Source organism: Oncorhynchus keta, chromosome 17 (genome assembly GCF_023373465.1).
Source record: "Oncorhynchus keta strain PuntledgeMale-10-30-2019 chromosome 17, Oket_V2, whole genome shotgun sequence".
NCBI classification, from domain to species: Eukaryota; Metazoa; Chordata; class Actinopteri; order Salmoniformes; family Salmonidae; genus Oncorhynchus; species Oncorhynchus keta.
The window spans coordinates 29,046,033-29,071,878 of NC_068437.1; the positions used below are offsets into that span (position 1 = coordinate 29,046,033).

The window sequence follows — 25,846 nt, forward strand, 5'->3', positions numbered from 1 at the left end:
CTCTGCGTCGCTTCCTTTTGCAAATAATTGGGATGTCTGACCTGTGGGGTGTTTGGAGAATATCATGTGAGTCCTGCTTGTTGTTCATATTCATGTTGTTGAAAAAATCTTCATCTAATCCGAGGTGAGTGATCGCTCTCCTGATATCTAGAAGCTCTTTTCTGCCGTAAGATACGGTTGCAGAAACATTTTGTACAAAATCATTTACAAATATCGCGAAAAAAACACACATAATAGCACAATTGGTTAGGAGACTGTAAAACGGCGGCCATTACCTCCGGCGCCAACCTGACTGTGCTTGTGCTGCATATTTTCCACCTGACTACTGACACAGCTATGTGGAGTGGATCTGGGAGGAATGCAGCCTAATCAGTGATGTATTGTAGTCGTGGGAAGAGTTGTAGAGTGGATGGAATAATCAACAGTCAAGTGACGTGGTGCACTATGTTGTCTATCAGACTGTATATCTACTGACCTTGACTTTGACCTAGAATAAGACCACATACTGTACATGCACGCACACACACACACACACACACACACACGCACATACACACACACACAGCTGCAGTTGGTAGACCCATATATCAGGTTGTAGAAGTGAGTGTGTGTTTATGCAGCTGTGGTTGATCCCTGCACCAGACATTTGAGTTTATTTGATCTTAATCGCGTTGATGTAAATCTGAGTGCTGCTCTCTAAATGTTGCCTTTCTGGTTATTGATACTGATGCTGACTAGATAGTTAGACTAGAGTCTTCTGTGTGTAGAGCGGTGTGGATATATCCATGCATAAGATAAATAGACAGAAATTAGACACACTCAGACAAATGGAGTGCACATTCATAGGTGTGTCTAATTTTCTTGAGTCTGTAACACATTATCTTACTGTCCTATTTCAGCTGGTAAAAATATGATATTTACAAATATGGCTACATTGACATTTTACCATGGGTACAATGGAACTCATCATAATCCTACTTACCTGATGCAAAATGGTACCTGTTGAGAAAATGGTACTTATTTTAATGAATCCCAAACAAAACAAGTAATCACACGATATGCCAAGTTCTAAGTAAATTCCAGGTACATTTCAGATTGTGAGATCAGGCTTGACCCAATCCTCCTGTTGTGAAACCAATGTGTTGATTGATTGGTGGTATAGAATTTATGTTTATGGGTTTCTCAAATCCAGCTCATGCCAAAATCCTCTCACGTGCCCAGACCTGTACTGTACTATGGTGTACTGTAAAGTAGTGTGTACTCAGTATGTCAAATCTTAAGACATAAGGATTGTTGTATGAATTCCATGCTGCTGGGCAATAGTATGGAATCTTAATACACTGATGTGTGTGTATGGGTGTGTATGGTTGTGTATGCATGTGTATGGGTGTGTGTGGAGTCTGTGTAACCCCAGCGATAGCTCTCCTTGGTGGTGGGTTGGGGTGAACATGGTAAGAATATAAGCCAGTTATAACACGTGTGGCCATCGGGTAGCCGACATACAAAGGACACAGAACATTATCCCCCTTTACACATTAAGATCACTGTTAAGACAGGCTGATTCCTGTCTAGGGTTTAATAGCAGGAACCGTCACTGAGATTTACCGGGATATCCTCCCCAAACCCATTCTCTTTCCTGAGCTAACGAATGGCGAGAAACCAGTCAATTATAATCAATTATTTATATGAAATGCGTGACGTGAAATAGAACTATTAAATGAAATGATATGCAATGTCTAAATACGACTTATCTACTACCCTCTCCTCTGCTATCTCCATGATCAATCATCAATACTCAGGTGTGTGTGTGTGTGTGTGTGTGTGTGTGTGTGTGTGTGTGTGTGTGTGTGTGTGTGTGTGTGTGTGTGTGTGTGTGTGTGTGTGTGTGTGTGTGTGTGTGTGTGTGTGTGTGTGTGTGTGTGTGCTGTAGCACCATACCGAATTTAGACTTTACACAAAGTCGCCATGAATCCAAAGTGCTGCATGCGTCGGGTTCTCCTACCATGCCAGTGCAAACAGCAAGTAGGCCTATAGGCTACATCAAATCAACGCTAAAAAGGTGGCCATAGCCTGCCTCCCCAAGAATCCCACAAACATATCACAACTGGTGAGAGTATATGCCGAGAAAGAGAGGAGCAAATCAGCCTAGATGCATAAATACAAAATATGCACATGGGACATATCAACTCTGGCTTTATTCATAGGCCAAATTAGACCAGTCACCACAACACTAGCAGCCGACCATATTTACTCAACAAAAAGCCCCCAATCGAAAACATCCCTTAGGCTACTTGTATGGCTTCTATAAATGTTATTGCTTACTATAACACGACCTCTCGAAGCAGTTACTGTAAACAATTTCCATCTCACATTCAAATCTCCATCTCACATTCAAATCTCCATCTCACATTCAAATCTCCATCTCACATTCAAATCTCCATCTCACATTCAAATGTCCAAACTAACGCGTGGCACTGGCAGAGGCTTAAAATAAAAACTGTTGCTGATCACAAAATGGCTTATACACTGTGTACAAAAGTGCTTTTGCAAAATTGTTTCATTATGTTACACAAACAAAAGCGAGCGCAGGGCTTACTGGTCAGATTTGTGGGCAATTGATCAACGGTGCTGAGTCTCTGCCAATGCTTATCTATTTATTTAGCCTAGAATCTGATGTTCCTGGTGACAAAGTCACTAGCTCTCACAGTCTAAGGCTGTTTCCATGTTAATCAAACATGACATTTTGGTGTTCTTCCAAATGTCTACTTTCAAAGTGTTTAAATTAACTCCAAATGTTTAAGGTTAGGGTTGAGGTTTGACATAGGCTTAGGGCTGACTCCATTTAGTCGGCTGGTCGATTGTTCGGTTGATAGGCTGTTGGTCAACCGAGATTTCTTTAGTCAAAAAGCAACCAAAAATTATAATATTTTAGTGGTGTACAAGGCACCTGTCTGATTCACGCATGTCTGAGTGGACTGATCCATTGTGGAGGCCGTGGGGATGGCTCAGTCCATTACTAAGACGTGCTACTGAAATTGTATATGGTTATATTATGTAAGAACAATGGTGCTGATAATATTATTTTATAACAAATGCAGTGTCCCCCGCGTTGGATAGTGGCCGCTGTCTAAGGTTCTGAAACATCAGTGTGCTGTTCAATTTGCGCCTTTTCATTCGATTTACTGGAGGCAGCAGCTGAGTTAGGAGACGAGAAAACAACACTTACCTTAATTGTCTGAGAAAAGTGAGGAGAGAGGAAAAGCCAACTTAATTAGGTCTATAATTAATAGCCTAACTGTTAAATGTGCCTGTTTTTTTTTTTACATCATCCATATATATTACTGATCAAAAGTTACTCATTCAAGGATTTTTCATTATTTTTACTATTTTCTACATTGTAGAATAATAGTGAAGACATCAAAACTATGATCCTTCTGTAGCTCAGTTGGTAGAGCATGGCGCTTGTAACGCCAGGGTAGTGGGTTCGATCCCCGGGACCACCCATACGTAGAATGTATGCACACATGACTGTAAGTCGCTTTGGATAAAAGCGTCTGCTAAATGGCATATGTTATTATTATTATATTATTATGAAATAACACATGTGGCATCATGTAGTAACCAAAAAACAATTCAAAATATAAATTATATTTGAGATTCTTTCTTTGCCTCGATGACAGCTTTGCACACACTTGGCATTCTCTCAACCAGCTTCACCTGGAATGATTTTTCAACAGTCTTGAAGGAGTTCCCACATATGCTGACTGCTTTTCCTCCTGCTTTTCATTCTGCGGTCCGACTAATCCCAAACCATCTCACTTTGGTTGAGGTTGGGGGATTGTGGAGGCCAAGTCAACTGATGCAGCACTCCATCACTCCATCACTCTCCTTCTTGGGTCATTGTCCTGTTGAAAAACAAATGATAGTCCCACTAAGCCCAAACTAGTTGGGATGGCATATCGCTGCAGAACGGTGTGGTAGCCATGATGCTTAAGTGTGCCTTGTCGCTCTGGATAAGAGCGTCTGCTAAATGACTTAAATGTAAATGTAATGTAATGCCTTGAATTCTAAATATTTCACAGTGTCACCAGCAAAGCACCATCACACCTCCTCCTCCATGCTTTACGGTGGGAAATACACATGCGGAGATCATCCGTTCACCACACGGTGTCTCACAAAGCCCCGGCGGTTGGAACCAAAAATCTACAATTTGGACTCCAGGCCAAAGGACAGATTTCCACCGGTCTAATGTCCATTGCTCGTGTTTCTTGGCCCAAGCAAGTATTGTTCTTTAGTAGTGGTTTCTTTGCAGGAATTCAACCATGAAGGCATGATTCACACAGTTTCCTCTGAGCAGTTGATGTTAAGATGTGTCTGTTACTTGAACTCTGTGAAGCATTTATTTCGGCTGCAAATTCCGAGGCTGGTAACTCTAATAAACGTATCCTCTGCAGCAGAGGTAACTCTGGGTCTTCCATTCCTCATTGAGAGCCAGTTTTATCATAGCGCTTGATGGTTTTTTAAACATTTAGAGGTTTTGAAATGTTCCGCATTGACTGACCTTCATGTCTTAAAGAAATGATGGACTGTCGTTTCTCTTTGCTTATTTGAGCTGTTCTTGCCATAATATGGACTTGGTCTTTTACCAAATAGGGCTATCTTCTGTAATTTCCCCATACCTTGTTAAAACACAACTGATTGGAAAGAAATTCCACAAATTAAATTTTAAGAAGCCACTGTTGTTTTTAATCTTTGCTCTGCTGTAATAAAGACTTTACACTTGTTTTATTAGACCAGCCTCTGGTATTATTTATAATTTATGTAGTGTTGTTTACACTGTTCCAAATTGTCAGAGATTGTATTTATAATAATAATAACCCTCATTTTCTCATGATCTCCTTCTTATTGTTATTACTGTTATTATTATGATCATCAATATAGTAAGTAATGACGTTATCATTAGTAGGCTTAGTATGGCAGCCTTTTATAACCACCATCGAGCTGTTGGCCTAAGAGCACATCCTGTTTAGTCTTAATACCTTAACTAATTTAGGTCTGTATTTCAATATATAGGCTACTGTATCAATCAATCATTCATTCGTTGATTTGAAAGGCAATCAAGCTTTTACTTTTTTTATAATTAAAGCGACTCTTGAGTAATTAGCATAAACAATTCAATTTCGGAAATTGCATTCATGACTGAATGCGACTGTTTTTAGTCTTTGCTGTAATAAAGGCTTTACAAAAAACAGTCACTCGTTGTCATTTGTTTTTTAACACAGCGCAGCAAGTCTGAGTACAATCAAATCAATTGAGGTAGTATTCGCTCTAGTCATTTGTGTCTTAATTATTTAATTAAACAGTGCACTTAAAGTATCAGAAAATCTTGGTGCATGTAGTTCATTTGATTAAAATACAGAGTGTGTCTATATATGGAAAAATACACATTTCAAAATGTTGATCAATCAATTGCTCAAAACAACAGACGACTCTCGGGTCGTCGTGGACAGGCCTAGATAGGCTTAAAGCAAAAATCTCAAAAACAACTTTATATTGCAGGATTCATACATGCAACCTTTGGTACCAATGCAGATGCTAATGCCCATCCGCCATCACTGCCCACAACGCCCACAATGCGCTAGAAAAATGGAAACATACATAACAGCGCTCACTGTTGCTCCTAGTGGTCGGTTTCCACTAATCTCCCAATGTGCTCAGACATGGATGCACACTGAATACTGACTTGTATCACTGGTGCCCTGGCTGCACAATAAGTTGCTTATGTAACAAGGGGTTATGTGTTCTATGGAAAATAATGAACGACGTGGAAGGTGTGTTCCATGACACACTAGCGGACCTTCAGAGTTGCAGAGTTGATTATTTGCATTTTTGCATTATTTTCCAGAGAATGCATAGATTATCCCTTTTATTCCATGGCTATAATTTAACACATTTTCCACTAGAAATGTGTTCATTTGACACTAGAAATGTGTTCATTTGCCACTAGAAATGTGTTCATTTGCTAGTAGAAATGTGTTCATTTGCTAGTAAAATGTGTTCATTTGCTAGTAGAAATATGTTCATTTGCTAGTAGAAATGTGTTCATTTGACACTAGAGATGTGTTCAATTGCTAGTAGAAATGTGTTCATTTGACACTAGAAATGTGTTCATTTGACACTAGAAATGTGTTCATTTGACACTAGAAATGTGTTCATTTGACACTAGAAATGTGTTCATTTGCTAGTAGAAATGTGTTCATTGACACTAGAAATGTGTTCATTTGACACTAGAAATGTGTTCATTTGACACTAGAAATGTGTTCATTTGACACTAGAAATGTGTTCATTTGCTAGTAGAAATGTGTTCATTGACACTAGAAATGTGTTCATTTGCTAGTAGAAATGTGTTCATTTGACACTAGAAATGTGTTCATTTGCTAGTAGAAATGTGTTCAATTGCTAGTAGAAATGTGTTCATTTGACACTAGAAATGTGTTCATTTGCTAGTAGAAATGTGTTCATTTGACACTAGAAATGTGTTCATTTGCTAGTAGAAATGTGTTCAATCGCTAGTATAAATGTGTTCATTTGCTAGTAGAAATGTGTTCATTTGACACTACAAATGTGTTCATTTGCTAGTAGAAATGTGTTCATTTGACACTAGAAATGTGTTCATTTGCTAGTAGAAATGTGTTCATTTGACACTAGAAATGTGTTCATTTGCTAGTAGAAATGTGTTCATTTGCTAGTAGAAATGTGTTCATTTGCTAGTAGAAATGTGTTCATTTGCTAGTAGAAATGTGTTCATTTGCTAGTAGAAATGTGTTAATTTGCTAGTAGAAATGTGTTCATTTGACACTAGAAATGTGTTAATTTGCCACTAGAAATGTGTTCATTTGACACTAGAAATGTGTTCATTTGCTTGTAGAAATGTGTTCATTTGACACTAGAAATGTGTTCATTTGACACTACAAATGTGTTCATTTGCTAGTAGAAATGTGTTCATTTGACACTAGAAATGTGTTCATTTGACACTAGAAATGTGTTCATTTGACACTACAAATGTGTTCATTTGCTAGTAGAAATGTGTTCATTTGACACTAGAAATGTGTTCATTTGACACTAGAAATGTGTTCATTTGACACTAGAAATGTGTTCATTTGCTAGTAGAAATGTGTTCATTTGACACTAGAAATGTGTTCATTTGACACTAGAAATGTGTTCATTTGCTAGTAGAAATGTGTTCATTTGCTAGTAGAAATGTGTTCATTTGCTAGTAGAAATGTGTTCATTTGCTAGTAGAAATGTGTTCATTTGACACTAGAAATGTGTTCATTTGACACTAGAAATGTGTTCATTTGACACTAGAAATGTGTTCATTTGACACTAGAAATGTGTTCATTTGACACTAGAAATGTGTTCATTTGACACTAGAAATGTGTTCATTTGACACTAGAGATGTGTTCATTTGACACTAGAAATGTGTTCATTTGCTAGTAGAAATGTGTTCATTTGACACTAGAAATGTGTTCATTTGACACTAGAAATGTGTTCATTTGACACTAGAAATGTGTTCATTTGACACTAGAAATGTGTTCATTTGCTTGTAGAAATGTGTTCATTTGACACTAGAAATGTGTTCATTTGACACTACAAATGTGTTCATTTGCTAGTAGAAATGTGTTCATTTGACACTAGAAATGTGTTCATTTGACACTAGAAATGTGTTCATTTGACACTAGAAATGTGTTCATTTGCTAGTAGAAATGTGTTCATTTGACACTAGAAATGTGTTCATTTGACACTAGAAATGTGTTCATTTGACACTAGAAATGTGTTCATTTGCTAGTAGAAATGTGTTCATTTGACACTAGAAATGTGTTCATTTGACACTAGAAATGTGTTCATTTGCTAGTAGAAATGTGTTCATTTGCTAGTAGAAATGTGTTCATTTGCTAGTAGAAATGTGTTCATTTGCCACTAGAAATGTGTTCATTTGACACTAGAAATGTGTTCATTTGACACTAGAAATGTGTTCATTTGACACTAGAAATGTGTTCATTTGACACTAGAAATGTGTTCATTTGACACTAGAAATGTGTTCATTTGACACTAGAGATGTGTTCATTTGACACTAGAAATGTGTTCATTTGCTAGTAGAAATGTGTTCATTTGACACTAGAAATGTGTTCATTTGCCACTAGAAATGTGTTCATTTGACACTAGAAATGTGTTCATTTGACACTAGAAATGTGTTCATTTGACACTAGAAATGTGTTCATTTGACACTAGAAATGTGTTCATTTGACACTAGAGATGTGTTCATTTGACACTAGAAATGTGTTCATTTGACACTAGAAATGTGTTCATTTGACACTAGAGATGTGTTCATTTGACACTAGAAATGTGTTCATTTGCTAGTAGAAATGTGTTCATTTGACACTAGAAATGTGTTCATTTGCCACTAGAAATGTGTTCATTTGACACTAGAAATGTGTTCATTTGACACTAGAAATGTGTTCATTTGACACTAGAAATGTGTTCATTTGACACTAGAAATGTGTTCATTTGACACTAGAAATGTGTTCATTTGACACTAGAGATGTGTTCATTTGACACTAGAAATGTGTTCATTTGCTAGTAGAAATGTGTTCATTTGACACTAGAAATGTGTTCATTTGCTAGTAGAAATGTGTTCATTTGCTAGTAGAAATGTGTTCATTTGACACTAGAAATGTGTTCATTTGCTAGTAGAAATGTGTTCATTTGCCATTAGAAATGTGTTCATTTGACACTAGAAATGTGTTCATTTGACACTAGAAATGTGTTCATTTGACACTAGAATACTAGAATACACTGGAATAAAGAAGTAGCGAGCAACTTTACTAGATAGTTACAGTAGTTTCATTGGTAACCAAACAAACAGACTTGCTAGTTTAGCTAATCAAACCATCAGTCCTATCTTGCTATTATGAAAATCTAATTCAACAATGCCAATAATATTTTAAGCAGCTCAAACATAGAACATATAATAATGAATTGCAGCCATGTAAATGTACTGTGGTGATATACAATGTATTATAGGGAATTATAAAATGGTTGGGTCTAATCCTGAGTGCTGATTGGTTAAAAGCCCATTCCAGTAGTGCCTATTCCACAAATGACCACCAGCTAAATCTATGACATTAAATGCCTATTTGCTCTGTTCCATCTTACTGTGTAATCCACTGTCTCATCAGCAAAGCCAGGCAAACTATACACGTATTCTCTACTATAACAAGCATCTAGACATTATCTCAAATTTCTTTTAGACTAAGGATTAGTTTTCAAAAGCAAAGATTTGTATAATTCTCCGAAATTTGCAACATTGTTTCAATATTCAAAGTCGATCCCCACCTGTCCCATAGTTGGGAGTCGGGACAAGACAGACAGGCAGGCAGCGTTTCTCAGCCAGTCAAAATCATGAACCAGCCGGAATCATTTTTATGGGTATATACAAAGAAATGTAAATTTAAAGAAAGGTTAGAGGAAACAAAGTGCAGCTAATTTGCAGTCTTTCCAGCTTGTTTGTAGTAAATGTGTTAGATGTGTTGTTGGCTAGTTCCTCTGAACAGCAGTGTCCTGACGAGAGAGCACATTTTATATGCCAGGCGAAATATAAATGCAACAGCTGTTGTTATTCTGTCTGCACTGTTTGACGTGACTGTAAATTAGCAGTGATTGGCTAGCTAGCAAGCAAGCGATACAATCCTTGCTAATGGAACATTTAAAACGAACGACAGGGTCACGTCCATAGATACAGAACAAAAAGACTGAACGACTGGGTCACATCCATAGATACAGAACAAAAAGACTGAACGACTGGGTCACATCCATAGATACAGAACAAAAAGACTGAACAACAGGGTTATGTCCATAGATACAGAACAAAAAGACTGAACGACTGGGTCGCGTCTCTAGCAACTGAACCAATAGCGACCAGCCAGCTTGAGTAGCAAAGCTAGATTTGTGTCAGGGCTATATCTTGTGAATGGATGAAATAGTTTGAATAAATTAATTAAAAAATGTCAATCATTTTTTGAACATGTTGGCAACAGGTTGTATTAAAATGATAATGTCCTCAAAGCCGGTGTTTGGAGGATATATTGGCACAACACCAGTGCTAATACGAATGTCATTTTCACTACTCTAATAACCTCCTAATATTTTACCAGTCGGCCAGCAACGCTTCATAGGCCTTTGTTAAAACTGGGCTACATCAATTAAATAGTGTGGTGACTTTGAGAGAACTTTGAGTTGATTAAATTGCAACGAATACAAAAAGAATCCGTTAGATTCATTTGTATATTTTTCCATGTACAGTGGTATAATCATGTCCAATTTTTCCATTGGTTTTATATGCTTTTAAATAGCACTTCTGGTTTTAACCAGAATACCGGGATTCCCGGTAATTTCTTGAAATTTTCTCGGGAAGAACAATTGGTCAATTCTCTGGGGAAAAAAAATCAGATTTAAGTACATTTTCGTCTCTGAGGGTTTTGTGCAGTATGCTTTGTTCTTATGTGTTGTGTGATATGGTTTTGGTAGCATCTGTTGTAGGATCAGGGTTATTATTTGAAGTGTGTGTTCTCTTACGTAAACTTCCCTGTCTATCTGTTCCCAGATCAGCTGGCCATCCTCCAGAGACACAGTGGAGATGTGTAAACTGGCAGGCAAGAACGCTCAAGTGAGAACAACCTGGAAAATGTCTGGCCTGACAGTAAAATCTCTATTCAGAGCACTAATTCAAATATAGTTTGTTTCTGTCTGTGTCTTATTGGTTCTTCTCCTCTGCTTCTCTCTCTCAGTTGGAGTGTGCCAACTTTGTGCGTGTGCTCCATAACTTTAACCACACCCATGTGTATGCCTGTGGGACAGGAGCCTTCCACCCGATATGTGCCTTCATTGAGATCTCAGGACGCAGAGTGGTAAGAGTCAGGGAGAATTATACATGCATGGACGTACACATTCATACACGTACACACACATAAACACCCATACACCACACATACAGACAGACATACAGACAGACAGACAGACAGACAGACAGACAGACAGACAGACAGACAGACAGACAGACAGACAGACAGACAGACAGACAGACAGACAGACAGACAGAGACACAAACTGCATTCCTTACTGCTTACACAGTCTCTCTCTGTCTCTCTTTCCAGGAGGGTGTGTTCAAGTTGTTGTCTGGTACAGTGGAGTCCGGGAGGTTGAAATGCCCTTATGACCCCTGGCAACCTTTCACGTCTGTCCTCACAGGTCAGACCACACCCCTACCATCTGACAGTTTATCACCCCCACCCTGACACCATCCTACTACAACCACATGCAGCCCTACATTTCCACTCTCTCCTCTTCTGGTGATCAAAGCCCCTGTACACCACTCATGTACTCTCACACTCTAGGGCCCTACTCTCTGTTTTGAATATCTAAGAAAAAAAGCAACGCGCTCTTGTCCAGATCAGTGTCTCTTGCAGGGATAATTATTTCTTAATGTAATAAACAAACGTACTTGGCATGAAACTATAAACACTCAGACTCAGAGTGTGTGTTTCTGTGACCCCCTGTCTCCCTCATGACTCTCTCTGCTATCCCAAAGGTGTGTGTGTGTGCGTGCGTGCGTGTGTGTGCGTGCGTGCGTGCGTGTGTGTGTGTGCGTGTGTGTGTGTGTGTGTGTACATGTTCATGCTTGTGTGCATGTTGTTTTGATGAAGTAAGACAGAGTGAATTCAGCAAGACATTGTCATCTAAGCCAACTCCTAAATGATCTGAAACATTGTTGTCAAGGCTAGATTCATGGAGACATGTTTGCTCTGCCTATCTTCTTACAGAAAACTGATTACAGAGACATCATCTCATGCCAAAGAATGTCATATTACTGAAAGTATGAAGCACAGTTTAAAGACAGATTGTCTGATTGTGTTTGTTCAGGTTTTTTGTCTTGTTTTTATCAGAATTGGGGTTGTTACTGTAATTGGTTCACATTACAGTTGTACTTGACGCTCATTCTCATTGGTCAAGGTCTAACCCTCTTTGTCTCTGATTGGTTGCAGACCAGTTCATGTATGCTGGCACGGCATCAGACTTCCTTGGTAAAGACACAACGTTCACCCGCTCCTTGGGCCCACCCCCTGACCAGCACTACATACGTACTGACATCTCAGAGGACTACTGGATCAACGGTACACGCACACACAGGCACACACGCATACACAGACACATACAGACACACACATAGGCAAACGACACAGACAAACATACACACGTATTGTGGAGCTATGAGTTATTAGCGTGTAGAGCCATTCATTATGACATTACATTATTTCTCACTAACTGTTGGCCTGGTTCTTTTGACTACATCCTTCCTCTCAGTACACAAAGATTGGTTGAAGCAGCTGAGTTCATTCATAACCTAGTTTTGTCATTAAGTGTTTCACTTCCCAGTCTTTACATTGATACACAGAGCTGCTTTGTGTTCTCAGGGTGCGATAGATGGAGGTTATTGTCAATCCTTCCACAAAAGAAACAATACAGTTATTCATGTTTGACTTTTACAAGACACCACACTTAATGTAGAGCTACAGCACACACACTTACTGGGGAATTGACAGTGTGTCACACAGTTTACAGGGCCCTAGTCTACACAGACAGTACACAGGGCCCTAGTCTACACAGACAGTTCACAGGGCCCTAGTCTACACAGACAGTTCACAGGGCCCTAGTCTACACAGACAGTTCACAGGGCCCTAGTCTACACAGACAGTTCACAGGGCCCTAGTCTACACAGACAGTTCACAGGGCCCTAGTCTACACAGAAAGTACAAGGGGCCCTAGCCTACACAGACAGTACAAGCACTATTCTATGATGCTCTCTCCTCTATGTCTGTCATGGATCATCAAGTTGCCAGCAGTTTACTCCTCTCACACACCATCCACATTTCACAGCCAGAAGCGGGGTGTATGTGAGATCTCTGGAGTGATGCTGTCACTCAGTGTGTGTGTGTGTGTCAGGGGTTCTAGAATATCTTATCTAGCGTACAGTAATAGTAACTCTGTGTAATATGTTGTGAGTGTGTATGTATTTGCGCAGGCCTAAATTAGCCTATTCTAAGGAATCTTCCCAGAGGCTTTGGTTAAATTCCTCAGTGCACAGTCACATACTTTCTTTCTCACTCTGTTTAATTCCTTTCCTCTGTTCCAAGGCTCTGTCTGGAGTTATTTTATTATTCATAACTCAGGGTACTCAGAGGAGACAAAATAATAATAAAATAAGACACTCTGCTGTGTCCACAGGGTCAAGCTGTAAGTATGAACAATGTTGCACTTATAACCCCCCCCTCTCTCTAGAGGCCAGGTTTGTATCAGCCCATCCTGTGTCAGACACCTACAACCCAGACGATGACAAGATCTACTTCTTCTTCCGCGAGTCATCACGTGACGGCAACGATAAGAGTGTCCTGTCCCGCGTGGCACGCGTCTGCAAGGTGAGATGGGGGAGAGGTGTAGAATGGTGAAGGAAGGTGAGTGAGGGATGTTTTGAGAAGAGGTCAGGGAAGGGACGAGGAGGAGGACAGCCATCTAACAGGACGAGTGTACATTGATAGATCTATTTCCTCTACTACAGAACTGGCCTCTCCACAGATGTGCTTAAATCCCCCTGGGACAATACCTCCTAGTACATTCCTCTTGTTTAGTCTGCCAACAGAGGAATGGACCACTTGGTGGTCTTACTGACCACCAAGGGCATTCGAAGGTCTGGTCCTAAGGCAGTGTAGGAGTAAGAATGAAGTAGGACAGTAGGCTAGTTGGTCCAGTACCATTTGGGTCCTGCTCCACCCCTACTTTTTCTTTATGCTCTACCTCTTGTTCTTAGCCCCTTCCTGTAGCCCAAACCCTCAGCTTTAACTCCTTCCATGTTCACAGTTCTTTAAATTCCTTAAATTAAGCAAAGCAGACTGCACAATTGTCTTGTTTTTTAAATGTATGGATAGCACACTCCAACACTAAGACATTATTTACAAATTCATGATTTGTGTTTAGTGAGTCTGCCAGATCAGAGGTAGTAGGGATGACCAGGAATGTTGTCTGTTTAGTGAGTCTGCCAGATCAGAGGCAGTAGGGATGACCAGGAATGTTGTCTGTTTAGTGAGTCTGCCAGATCAGAGGCAGTAGGGATGTCCAGGAATGTTGTCTGTTTAGTGAGTCTGCCAGATCAGAGGCAGTAGGGATGACCAGGGATGTTGTCTGTTTAGTGACTCTTCCAGATCAGAGGCAGTAGGGATGACCAGGGATGTTGTCTGTTTAGTGAGTCTGCCAGATCAGAGGCAGTAGGGATGACCAGGGATGTTGTCTGTTTAGTGACTCTTCCAGATCAGAGGCAGTAGGGATGACCAGGGATGTTGTCTGTTTAATGACTCTTCCAGATCAGAGTTTGTGAATTGAACCATTTTCTGTCCTGCTAAGCATTAAAATTGTAACTTTTGGGTGTCAGGGAAAATGTATGGAGTAAAAGGTACATTATTTTCTTTAGGAATGTAGTGAAGTAAAAGTTGTTGAAAATATAAATAGTAATGTAAAGTACAGATACCCACAAACGACTTAAGTAGTTCTTTAAAGTATCTTTACTTAAGTACTTTCTGGATGTAGGGAGAGTATTTTCTGGTAGTAGGGAGACTGTCCCTGGAGTCTTCCCACTATAAAAATTCCAAGCTCTATTGCAACATTCCCAGTTTACGACTTGGGAGTAAGCTGTAAGGCCGATGAGGCAGGAGAGGGATTCCTTGTTCTGTGTCTATAGCCGACCATAAAGGGGTTCCTCTCTGGATAAATGGAATAACAGAGCTTCAGTCATCTTTGAAGATAATCCCATTTAGAAAACGCTAAAGCCATTACCCCTGCATTTTCTATAATTGCATGTCTATAGTGATAGGTTAGTCTGTGGGCCAAGTTCAGAAGGGAGGTTAGTTTAGGGCCCTTGTGCTGGATAAAGGGGCCCTGTACTTTATATGTATATTTGAGTACTCCTACCCTAACCCTGAGAAGGGCATTGCTTTATTGAGTAGAGCACTCAGCCAGGGGTATACATATGCTAATTGAAAACATGCATAATTAACGAGCTTGCTAGTTTACCTTCAATTCTTCTTCCCTCATATTTATACTTCTTTAGATTTTCTCTCCCTTTCTCTGGCTTCTATTCTTCCTTCATACTGCTATTATTGTCCTACTAAATCCTTCTATCCTATTCTCTCCTCCTTGTCAGCAATTTTCCTCTTCAGTCGTCTCGCCCTCCTTTGTCAGTTCATTCCGACCACCATCATCACGACTGTAATGAGCAGACCTCAGTCCTCTGCCAGTCAAATAATCAGAGTTTGGTCTTTATTTTAGTTTATTTAAACTGGTCTCAAACAGGAGTTTACGCGTTCAAGGTCTGTAAAATTGTTTGCAGTTGTGTTGTACTTGATATCTCAGATCTGTGGACTAGACTGTGGTTGTTTCATGGTTGCAAAACGGATTTCAGATATATTTGTGTATTAGACTATGGTTGTGTAATGGTTGTGTTATGGTTGTGTTGTGGTTGTGTTTCAGAATGACGTGGGAGGGTTGAGGAGTCTGACCAATAAGTGGACAACGTTCCTCAAAGCCAGACTGGTGTGTTCCATCCCTGGACCTGACGGAGTGGACACGCACTTTGACGAGCTCCGTAAGTCACACACACACACACACACACACATGCATCCATGTTTACAGACACACACCACGTACGCACTAAATGCCACATTTTTACCTTTTATGTGTGTGTGTTGTAGAGGACATATTCCTGCTCCCCACAAGAGATGAGAAGAACCCTGTTGTGTATGGAGTCTTCACCACCTCCAGGTAAAACTCTTAGTACACCATACCACGCAAGGCATGAGAAATCAAGGATTATCGTGTAAATAACTCTTGACGAGGGCTGTTCTTAGGCCGGAGTCGTAGCCAACGGCCAGGAAAACAGCACTTGAGAGGGTGTTAATCACAATCATGTCCAGGTTTGAGGGCCTTATTACTTTTATAAAACGATGGCCAACACGTAAAACGTTATTTTAATGAGTACAAAACAGTCCGGGCAAAAGACAGTCGTTAGTCCTGAGATTGTAGCCAAATGGGCTGGTTGTTCATTATATCCATTTTATTTGCAATGGTTGCTATGCTAAATAAATAATTACCATGTAGCTATGCAGGCTAGCTACTTCTCCTTTGCTAGCTAGCCAACTAAAGCTAACAAACACACAGTCGCATTAAGCAGCTGAAACAACAACGACAAAAATTCTGTGCATTTTTGTTTGTTTTACCTTTGTTTCTATTGCCATTTCTTTTGATATACCCATTATAATGATCCTGATAAATTCATTTGCCGGGCTCAGAGAAGCTGTCAGCCTTGTCACGTTCAGAAGCATGGCAGAGTGGAGATCACAAGAAAATAACTGCTACATTGTTCCACAGGTCAGAGAGGCAGACAGCTGGGCTCGTAACATGGGGAGATTTGTCTAGATGCTCTTTTTCAGGGGAGATAAAGTTTATTGATTGCCTGGCTGGGCTGTGTGGGACCATGAATACACATTGACAGTTTACATGGAACTGTTAAAAGGCATTACCTGGGGATTGTGGTGAATAACCCTCCTATTAACCAATCAGCAGCATCCAGGATCCAAACAACCTGTTATATAACAAGACATCTCTCTACGGTACTTCTCAGGTTATTCTTCCCACTATACCTATTAGACTGTGTTTCTCCCCCAGCTCTGTGTTCCGTGGCTCGGCGGTGTGTGTGTACAGCATGGCTGACATACGAGCTGTGTTCAACGGACCCTACGCTCACAAGGAAGGACCTGACCATCGCTGGGTAGAATACGAGGGGAGAATACCTTACCCTCGCCCTGGAACGGTACGGTAACACACACACACACACACACATCTCTCCTAGCCCTACCCCCCTCCATTTCCCTCCTCGGCGTAAGTAGGGAAACAAGATGACTGCATACTGTTTCCGTACAGGATAATTTAGAAAGACCCCCTCTCCTCCACTTAAATGGCTTACAGTACATCACCCAATCATGGTACATGACACAGTCCTGATGAACAATAATAAACACCCATCTACTATGTGTGCATGTACTCATAATGCATCTCTGTGAGAGTGTGACAGAAGTCAAAGTGTGTGTGTGTGTGTGTGTGTGTGTGTGTGTGTGTGTGTGTGTGTGTGTGTGTGTGTGTGTGTGTGTGTGTGTGTGTGTGTGTGTGTGTGTGTGTGTGTGTGTGTGTGTGTGTGTGTGTGTGTGTGTGATATATGACCTAGTCTCAGTGCTGGTGAACAATAATAAACTGCAGTCTGGGCGGCAGCTTTGTTGATGTCTCTAAGTCGTCACGGTGATCACCGTCGTGTGTTTCCTTTCCTGCAGTGTTTGTGGAACTGATTAACATGAGGGACTTGACACCCCTTGACATTTTCCACATTTTGTTACGTTACAGCCTTATTCTAAAATGGATATTAACTAAACTAAAATCCTTATCAGTCTACACACAATACCCCAATATGACAAGGTGAAAACTGTTGTTTTTTTTTACAAGTAAAAGACAGAAATACCTTATTTACATAAGCATTCACACCCTTTGCTATGAGACTCGAAATTGAGCTCAGGTGCATCCTGTTTCCATTGGTCATCGTTGAGATGTTTCTACAACTTGATTGGAGTCCACCTGTGGTAAATTCAATTGATTGAACATGATTTGGAAAGGCACACACCTGTCTATATAAGGTCCCACAGTTGACGTCAGAGCAAAAACCCAGCCGTGAGGTCAAAGGAATTGTCTGTAGAGCTCCGAGACAGGATTGTGTCGAGGCATAGATCTGGGGAAGGTCAACAAAACATTTCTAAAGCATTGAAGGTCCCCAAGAACACAGTGGCGTGGAACCATCAAGACTTTTCCTAGAGCTGGCTGCCTAGGGCAAACTGAGCAATCGGAGAAGGGCTTTGGTCAGGGTGGTGACCAAGAACCTGATGGTCACTCTGACAGAACTCCAGTTTCTCTGTGGAGATGGGAGAACATTCCAGAAGGAAAACCATCTCTGCAGCACTCCACCAACATCTCTAGAGAAACCTGAAAATAGCGGTACAGCGACGCTCCCCATCCAATTTGATAGAGCTTCAGAGGATCTGCAGAGAAGAATGGGAGAAACTCCCCAAATACAGGTTTTCCAAGCTTGTAGCGTCATAGCCAAGACAATTTAAATATGTATTTAATCACTGCCAAATGTGCTTCAACAAAGTACCGAGTTAAGGGGTTGAATACTTATGTAAATGTCTTTTTTTTCTTCATTTCTTTATTTTTTATACATTTGCTTTGTACGGTTTTCTTCTGGTGAAAGAGAGGCGGACCAAAACGCAGCGTGGTTAGTTTTGTACATCTTTAATAAAGATGAAAATACAACAATCTACAAAAACCAGAAATGTGAAAAAACGAAACAGTTCTATCTGGTACCACAAACACAAAGACAGGAACAATCACCCACAAGAGACCTAAAGAATATGGCTGCCTAAATATGGTTCCCAAGCAGAGACAACGATAAACACCTGCCTCTGATTGAGAACCACTCTAGGCAACCATAGACTTACCTAGAGTACTACTCTAACCACAATCCCATTACTACAAACAACCCCAGACAAAACAAACCACATAAATCCCCATGTCACACCCTGGCCTCACCAAAAGACTAACGAAAACACAGAATACTAAGGCCAGGGCGTGACATGCTTTGTCATTTTATGGTATTGTGTGTGGATTGATGAGGGGGGGGGGGGAACTATTTAATCCATCATAGATTAAGCCTGTAACGTAACAAAATATGGAAAACGTCAAGAGGTCTGAATACTTTCCTAATGCACTTTGTGTCGGTACATTTGTGTATATGCGTGCATGTGTGTGTATATGTTTGTGAGGGGATATGCATTGTGCCATCGAGGGATGGTTTATAACTGTATAATAGGAGGAACAGACGGGGTAGAAGGGTTGTGAACTCCAGAAGTAGCGGTATGTACCTGAATCTGTGGAGTACTTCCGTTCACCACCAGATGGAGACAAGTTCAAAAACAGCTGAAGTGAGTCTTTAATGACAGGGATTCCTAAATTAGTCCTTAAGGTACTTATCTAGATGACTATCTGCTTCGAGGTAGGCTTTCATACTGTCTGAACATGATTGTCTATCCCCTTTCTCCAGTGTCCCAGTAAGACGTATGATCCCAGGATAAGGACCACTAAAGACTTCTCAGATGAGGTGGTCAGTTTCATCCGCTTCCACCCCCTCATGTTCCGCTCCGTCTACCCCCTGACCAGCCGACCCGTGTTCACGCGTGTACGTGTCGACTACACACTGACACAGATAGTGGTGGACCGCGTCATGGCTGAGGACGGACAGTATGAAGTCATGTTTCTGGGGACAGGTGAGAGATGGACACAAACACACACAATTTTCAGTAACCCTAACATTCTATTCTCAGCCTTCCTCTTTAACCTGAAAATGTTAAGACTGTTTGAATGTTAGATGTAGTTTGAATTCCATCCTGCAATACTGTTACTCTGTGTGTGAGCTCCATATCAAATCCCATGTCCCCTATCATATTTGAGTCAGAAAAGGACATTAATCTGATAGGTAAGATATACAAAACCTTACGGAAAGCCTATCCAACTGTCAATCTATTAGAAAAAAATGTAAACTAAAATCGGACTAAAATTGGAACCAAGACCTTAAAAGAACTGATATTGGTTCAAGTTGGAGGGAAAGTTGAAACATACAGTGCCTTCAGAAATTATTCACATCCCTTGACTTATTCCACATGTTGTTGTGTTACAACCTTATTTTAAATCTAAATAAATAAATAAAATCAATTCAAAATGGATTTAAATTGAGATGTTGTGTCACTGGCCTGCACACAATACAGCATAACTTCAAAGTGGAATTATGTTTTTAGACATTTTTATAAATGAATAAAAAATGTAAATCTGAAATGTCTTGAATCAATGAGTATTCAACTCCTTTGTTATGACAAGCCTAAATAAATTCAGGAGCAAACATTTGCTTAACAAGTCACAAATGAGTTGCATGAAATAATAGTTTTTAACATGATTTTTTAAATCACTACCTCATCTCTGTACCCGACACATACAATTATCAGTAAGGTCCCTCATTCGAGCAGTGCATTTCAGACACAAACTCAACCACAAAGACCAGGGAGGTTTTCCAATACCTTGCAAAGAAGCTCACCTATTGATAGATGGGTAAAAAAAATGTACATTGAATGTCCCTTTGAGCATGGTGAAGTTATTAATTACACTTTGGATGGTGTATCAATACACCCAGCCACTACAAAGATACAGGCGTCCTTCCTAACTCAGTTGCCAAAGATGCAGGAAACTCAGGGATTTCAATTTTGACTTTAAAACAGTTACAGAGTTTAGTGGGCGTGATAGGAGAAAACTGAGGATGGATCAATAACATTGTAGTTACTCCACAATGCTGACCTAAATGACAGTAAAGAGTATTTTGTGTAGATCGTTGACAAAAAAGGACATTTAAATCCATTTTAATCTCACCTTCTAAAACAACAAAATATATGAAAAGTCAAGGGGTGTGAATACTTCCTTAAGGCACTGTAACTAACAACATTACAGTTAACGAAAATGTACACTTAATCCAGTATAATCTCATGTGTAGAATTTAAAATTCACAAATTAGAGAAAGACAAAATTCACAAATTCTACAGCACAAGGCCAGAGTCATGTCTTAAGTCTAAAACTACTAAAGACGCAATAATCACTGTTCATAATAATTTCAATAATAATTTCAAGACATTCAAGATATGAGGATGCAGTGAGGTACCCGATGGGTTGGACTATACTTTTCGCGTAAATCATCTTGAAAAAAACACATTCTTCAAAATTGAAAATCAACTGGGCAGGTGTGATGTCATTGATGTTTGTGTGTCTGTATGCTGTTGTTTGTATGTTTTATGTTTTGTACTGTTTAAATAAAAAACAAATGTAAATTTTAAAAAAGAAATCCCCTGTCTTTGCTGTCATGCTCAGACTGAACAACAGATGGCGCTACAACATCATAGTCTGTTTGGAGCCAAGCAGTCCCATTTCAGTAGATCTCTCTCACTAGAAAGCTAGGGAAAGATAAGTATTATGTGTGTGTATTTCATAAGCATGTGAAAATATAAACATTTGTGTGTTGTCCAGATGCTGGGTCAGTTCTAAAGGTGGTGAGCATTACTCAGGAGAACTGGTCTACTGAGGAGGTGATTCTGGAGGAGCTCTCAGTGTTCCAGGTAACACACACACACACACACACACACACACACACACACACACACACACACACACACACACACACACACACACACACACACACACACACACACACACACACACACACACACACACACACACACACACACACACACACACACAGCTTTAAATATTGTCTTCATTCACATAGGGTCTGGAGAAGTTGAATATATATACACCAGATCTGTCAGTAATACCACTCTGATGCAGATAACTGACTTTTTCTAAATCATATTATCTCCACTGCAGGCAGAAAATTATATCTGTATGTAGCTACTCATACTACTAAACTAATATCCTGAATTTCCTTCTGTCCTGGAATTCAAGGTCAAGGTGATTTGTCAATTAATATTAATCAACCAACATTTTCATTTATTTTTTATTTTTTAACATTATCTCTTGATTGAAGGGTTGTCAACTCTTTAAACAGCAGTATAGTATGAATACCTTACTATCCTAAACACACAGCAGGAGTTCTGGGGGTATAGAGAGGAGAGTTGGTGTGTTTCTCTAGTTTGACAGACATAGAGTGAGTTTATTCTCTCTCGTTGATTCACACACTCCTTGGTTGAACTCCCTAACCTGAGGCCATCTCCGTAGCTGCAAAATAAGCTTGGTTTTTCTCAAGTATAACTAATTAGCTAACGACTACACTGTATGTATTAAGTAGAAAGTACGAGTCAGTGTGTATGTGCGTATAGTGGAGATAATGTGTGTTTTCTCCTCTAGGCTCCCACTCCCATCCTGAGTATGGAGATCTCTTCTAAACAGGTAAGAACTCCCCTCTTCTCTCTATCCCTCCTTTCCATCTCTATCTTCCCCTACATTTCTCGTTTACTGTAGCTTTAGGGGTACTAACTGCACCATCAACCTTCCCTCTTTCCTTCCCTTCTCCTCTCTTGCTCGCCTCCTCCCTTGCTATCTGAGGGTCAGGGATGTCAACAGACCGTTCAACTCCAATCACAGCCTCCCCTCATCTGTCACAGCTTGTGTGTGTGTGTGTGTGTGTGTGTGTGTGTGTGTGTGTGTGTGTGTGTGTGTGTGTGTGTGTGTGTGTGTGTGTGTGTGTGTGTGTGTGTGTGTGTTCATCTCATCCCAACCCATCCCCCAGTGTTTTCCATATTTCCGTTCAGTGTTTGTTTTGTAATCCCTGGTTCAGACGAGTCCAGGCAGATCCATACAAAACACCTTTCTCTCTCTCTCTCTCTCTCTCTCTCTCTCTCTCTCGTTGTTGAAGGTCTTGTTGTTTAAACCACCTTTAAAGTTATGGGGACTGACTTCCAGTAATAATAATATTGGAGGTGAGAACCTTGAGGATACACTCTTCAAAGAAAGGGTTCCAAAAAGGTTATTCGGCTGTCCCCGTAGAAAACCCCTTTTTAGTAGAAATCTTTTGTATTCCATGTAGAACCCTCTTTTTTTCTACGAGTGTACTGTACTATATGCTGTTGGATATGTGGGTGTACTAAATCACATATGTGAACTCACATGCGCACGCATGAACACACACACATACAATGAAAAAAATGGAGATCAGAAAAACACAGGTCTCTTCCCCACAATGAACCATATTATAGTGTAAACAGCAACAACATATAGCGAGGTGATTAGTTGAAACAAGTGTGCTAGACTGAATCCTTCCCTGAGGTAGTTTGTTCTCTCCATCTCTGTTTCCATAGCAACAGCTGTATGTGGGTTCGGGGGCTGGGCTCGCCCAGGTGTCCCTGAGCAGGTGTCACCTGTATGGTCAGGTGTGTGCAGAGTGTTGCCTTGCCAGAGATCCTTACTGCGCCTGGGACGGACACACTTGCTCACAATACGTCCCAGCATCCAAGAGGTAGAACACACACACACGCACACACACACATTTGTTCAGGTGTATGATGGTGCAGTAAATGTCCAATAATTTCCTGTATAGTTTCTGTACCATGTTGTTAAGAACATATAAACTATACAGGAACATATAAAACAGCTGTCACATTGTTACTCCTTTCATCTGAGGTATCTGAAACACAGCAGGCCTCAGGACCCATAGATTACCTATTAGTTATCCATCAAATGAAGGGCATTTGTCATTAGCTCTGACATGTCCATACTTCCTTTTCAGATCAGGTGTGTGTAGACGTCCACTAGCAGGATTTAATGAATCCGTAGAAGAGCGAAGGTTTCTATCAGACCTGACGTCCTATGTTTCAGGGTTCCAGGGACTGTCATAGAGAATTCAGATATCTTTTCTAAATATGTTTTTGGTGGGCTTTTGTTTCTTTCGTGTTTCTCTCTGCCACAGGGCATTAACCCACTTTTCTCTCTCTCTCTCTCTCTCTCTCTCTCTCTCTCTCTCTCTCTCTCTCTCTCTCTCTCTCTCTCTCTCTGTTGTCGTCTTTGTTTATATGGAGTGTGTGTGTTTGTCCCGAGTAAGTGGCCTAGTCAGACTATAGCAGATTGTCTAATGCCCTACATTTTGGGATCACACCATTGCATTATGGCTGAGGAGGGGTCATGTTATTGCATTGTGGGGTATAGAGGGGGTGGTTGGTTGGTGCCTGGTGGTACTTTGAAAACTGATCTGAGGACATACAGGCTGTAGAATACAAAACTCTACATCTATGGGGGATAGCGAGAGATGGTGAGAGAGGGGAGAGCAAAACAGAGAGAAAATTACAGGGAGGCATATATCTCAAGTTCAAGCTAAATCTATAGGATGTAGGTGGTTGACTGTGTAAACACCAACAGATCCATACATAGCTTTCAGAGAGAGAGGCAGCTTTGGAATATCTAGTCTTTGTCCAAAACACTTGAATATTTGGCTATTGAGTTCAACTTGGCTATTGGGTTCATCTTGGCTATTGAGTTCAACTTGGCTATTGAGTTCAACTTGGATATTGGGTTCATCTTGGCTATTGGGTTCATCTTGGCTATTGAGTTCAACTTGGCTATTGAGTTCAACTTGGCTATTGGGTTCATCTTGGCTATTGAGTTCAACTTGGCTATTGAGTTCAACTTGGATATTGGGTTCAACTTGGCTATTGGGTTCAGCTTGGCTATTGAGTTCAACTTGGCTATTGAGTTCAACTTGGCTATTGGGTTCAACTTGGCTTTTTGGGTTCAGCTTGGCTATTGAGTTCAACTTGGCTATTGGGTTCAACTTGACTATTGGGTTCAGCTTGGCTATTGAGTTCAACTTGGCTATTGAGTTCAACTTGGCTATTGAGTTCAACCTGGCTATTGGGTTCAACCTGGCTATTGGGTTCAACTTGGCTATTGGGTTCAACCTGGCTATTGGGTTCAACTTGGCTATTGGGTTCAACCTGGCTATTGAGTTCAACCTGGCTATTGGGTTCAACTTGGCTATTGGGTTCAACTTGGCTATTGGGTTCAACTTGGCTATTGGGTTCAACTTGGCTATTGGGTTCCATGTGTTCTTTACGTATCTGTGGTTGTCAGTTGTTGGGTTCAGTGTGTTATGCATATATGGTTGTTGTCAGTATGTTCATCATGTTAGACGGATTGACCAGGTTTATCAGGACAGACAGAGCAGCTTCAATCACTGACTGAAGTAACTCCTGTTACCGGTAATAGAAAGCCCCTGGAAAAAAACTGATCTGGAATCAGAGAAACACACACACACACACACACACACACACACACACACACACACACACACACACACACACACACACACACACACACACACGCACGCACACACGCACACACACACGCACACACACACACACATACGCACACACGCACGCACACACACACGCACGCACGCACGCACGCAGAGAGAGAACCTTTTGTGTGTTAAGAAGAGTAAAACATTGCCTTGACAGCAGGATGTGACCTTGTCACCTTTCTTGACCTCTCACCCCTAACCCTGCGGCGTGTGTGTGTGTTTATGTATGTGTTTTGTGTTGACAGGAGAGCCAGAAGACAAGACATCAAACATGGAGACCCATCCAGCCAGTGTTGGGACACAGAGGACAGTAAGTAACAACACTGCTGCTCTGACTCCCTCTACATGGTGTGTGGGTTGGTGTGTGACCGTGACAATCACAATATAACATGGAGACCCATCCAGCCAGTGTTGGGACACAGAGGACAGTAAGTAACAACACTGCTGCTCTGACTCCCTCTACATGGTGTGTGGGTTGGTGTGTGACCGTGACAATCACAATATAACATGGAGACCCATCCAGCCAGTGTTGGGACACAGAGGACAGTAAGTAACAGCTGCTCTGACTCCCTCTACATGGTAACAACACTGCTGCTCTGACTCCCTCTACATGGTGTGTGGGTTGGTGTGTGACCGTGACAATCACAATATAACATGGAGACCCATCCAGCCAGTGTTGGGACACAGAGGACAGTAAGTAACAACACTGCTGCTCTGACTCCCTCTACATGGTGTGTGGGT

General features: G+C 40.7%; 1 protein-coding gene across 2 annotated transcripts in view; it reads left to right on the top strand.

Moving 5' to 3' along the window:
- Nucleotides 1–25,846, top strand: part of LOC118379245 (semaphorin-3D-like) — a 94,443-nt gene that overhangs the window by 37,746 nt on the left and 30,851 nt on the right. For both annotated transcript variants that reach the window (XM_052465835.1, XM_052465836.1), the window contains exons 4-16: nt 10,664–10,726; nt 10,848–10,967; nt 11,214–11,307; nt 12,102–12,230; nt 13,396–13,532; nt 15,634–15,748; nt 15,855–15,924; nt 16,828–16,972; nt 19,304–19,526; nt 21,325–21,413; nt 22,162–22,203; nt 23,112–23,269; nt 25,351–25,415. In XM_052465835.1, coding sequence (XP_052321795.1) covers nt 10,664–10,726; nt 10,848–10,967; nt 11,214–11,307; nt 12,102–12,230; nt 13,396–13,532; nt 15,634–15,748; nt 15,855–15,924; nt 16,828–16,972; nt 19,304–19,526; nt 21,325–21,413; nt 22,162–22,203; nt 23,112–23,269; nt 25,351–25,415 — 1,450 coding nt within the window. The remainder of the gene's footprint in view (nt 1–10,663; nt 10,727–10,847; nt 10,968–11,213; nt 11,308–12,101; nt 12,231–13,395; nt 13,533–15,633; nt 15,749–15,854; nt 15,925–16,827; nt 16,973–19,303; nt 19,527–21,324; nt 21,414–22,161; nt 22,204–23,111; nt 23,270–25,350; nt 25,416–25,846) is intronic.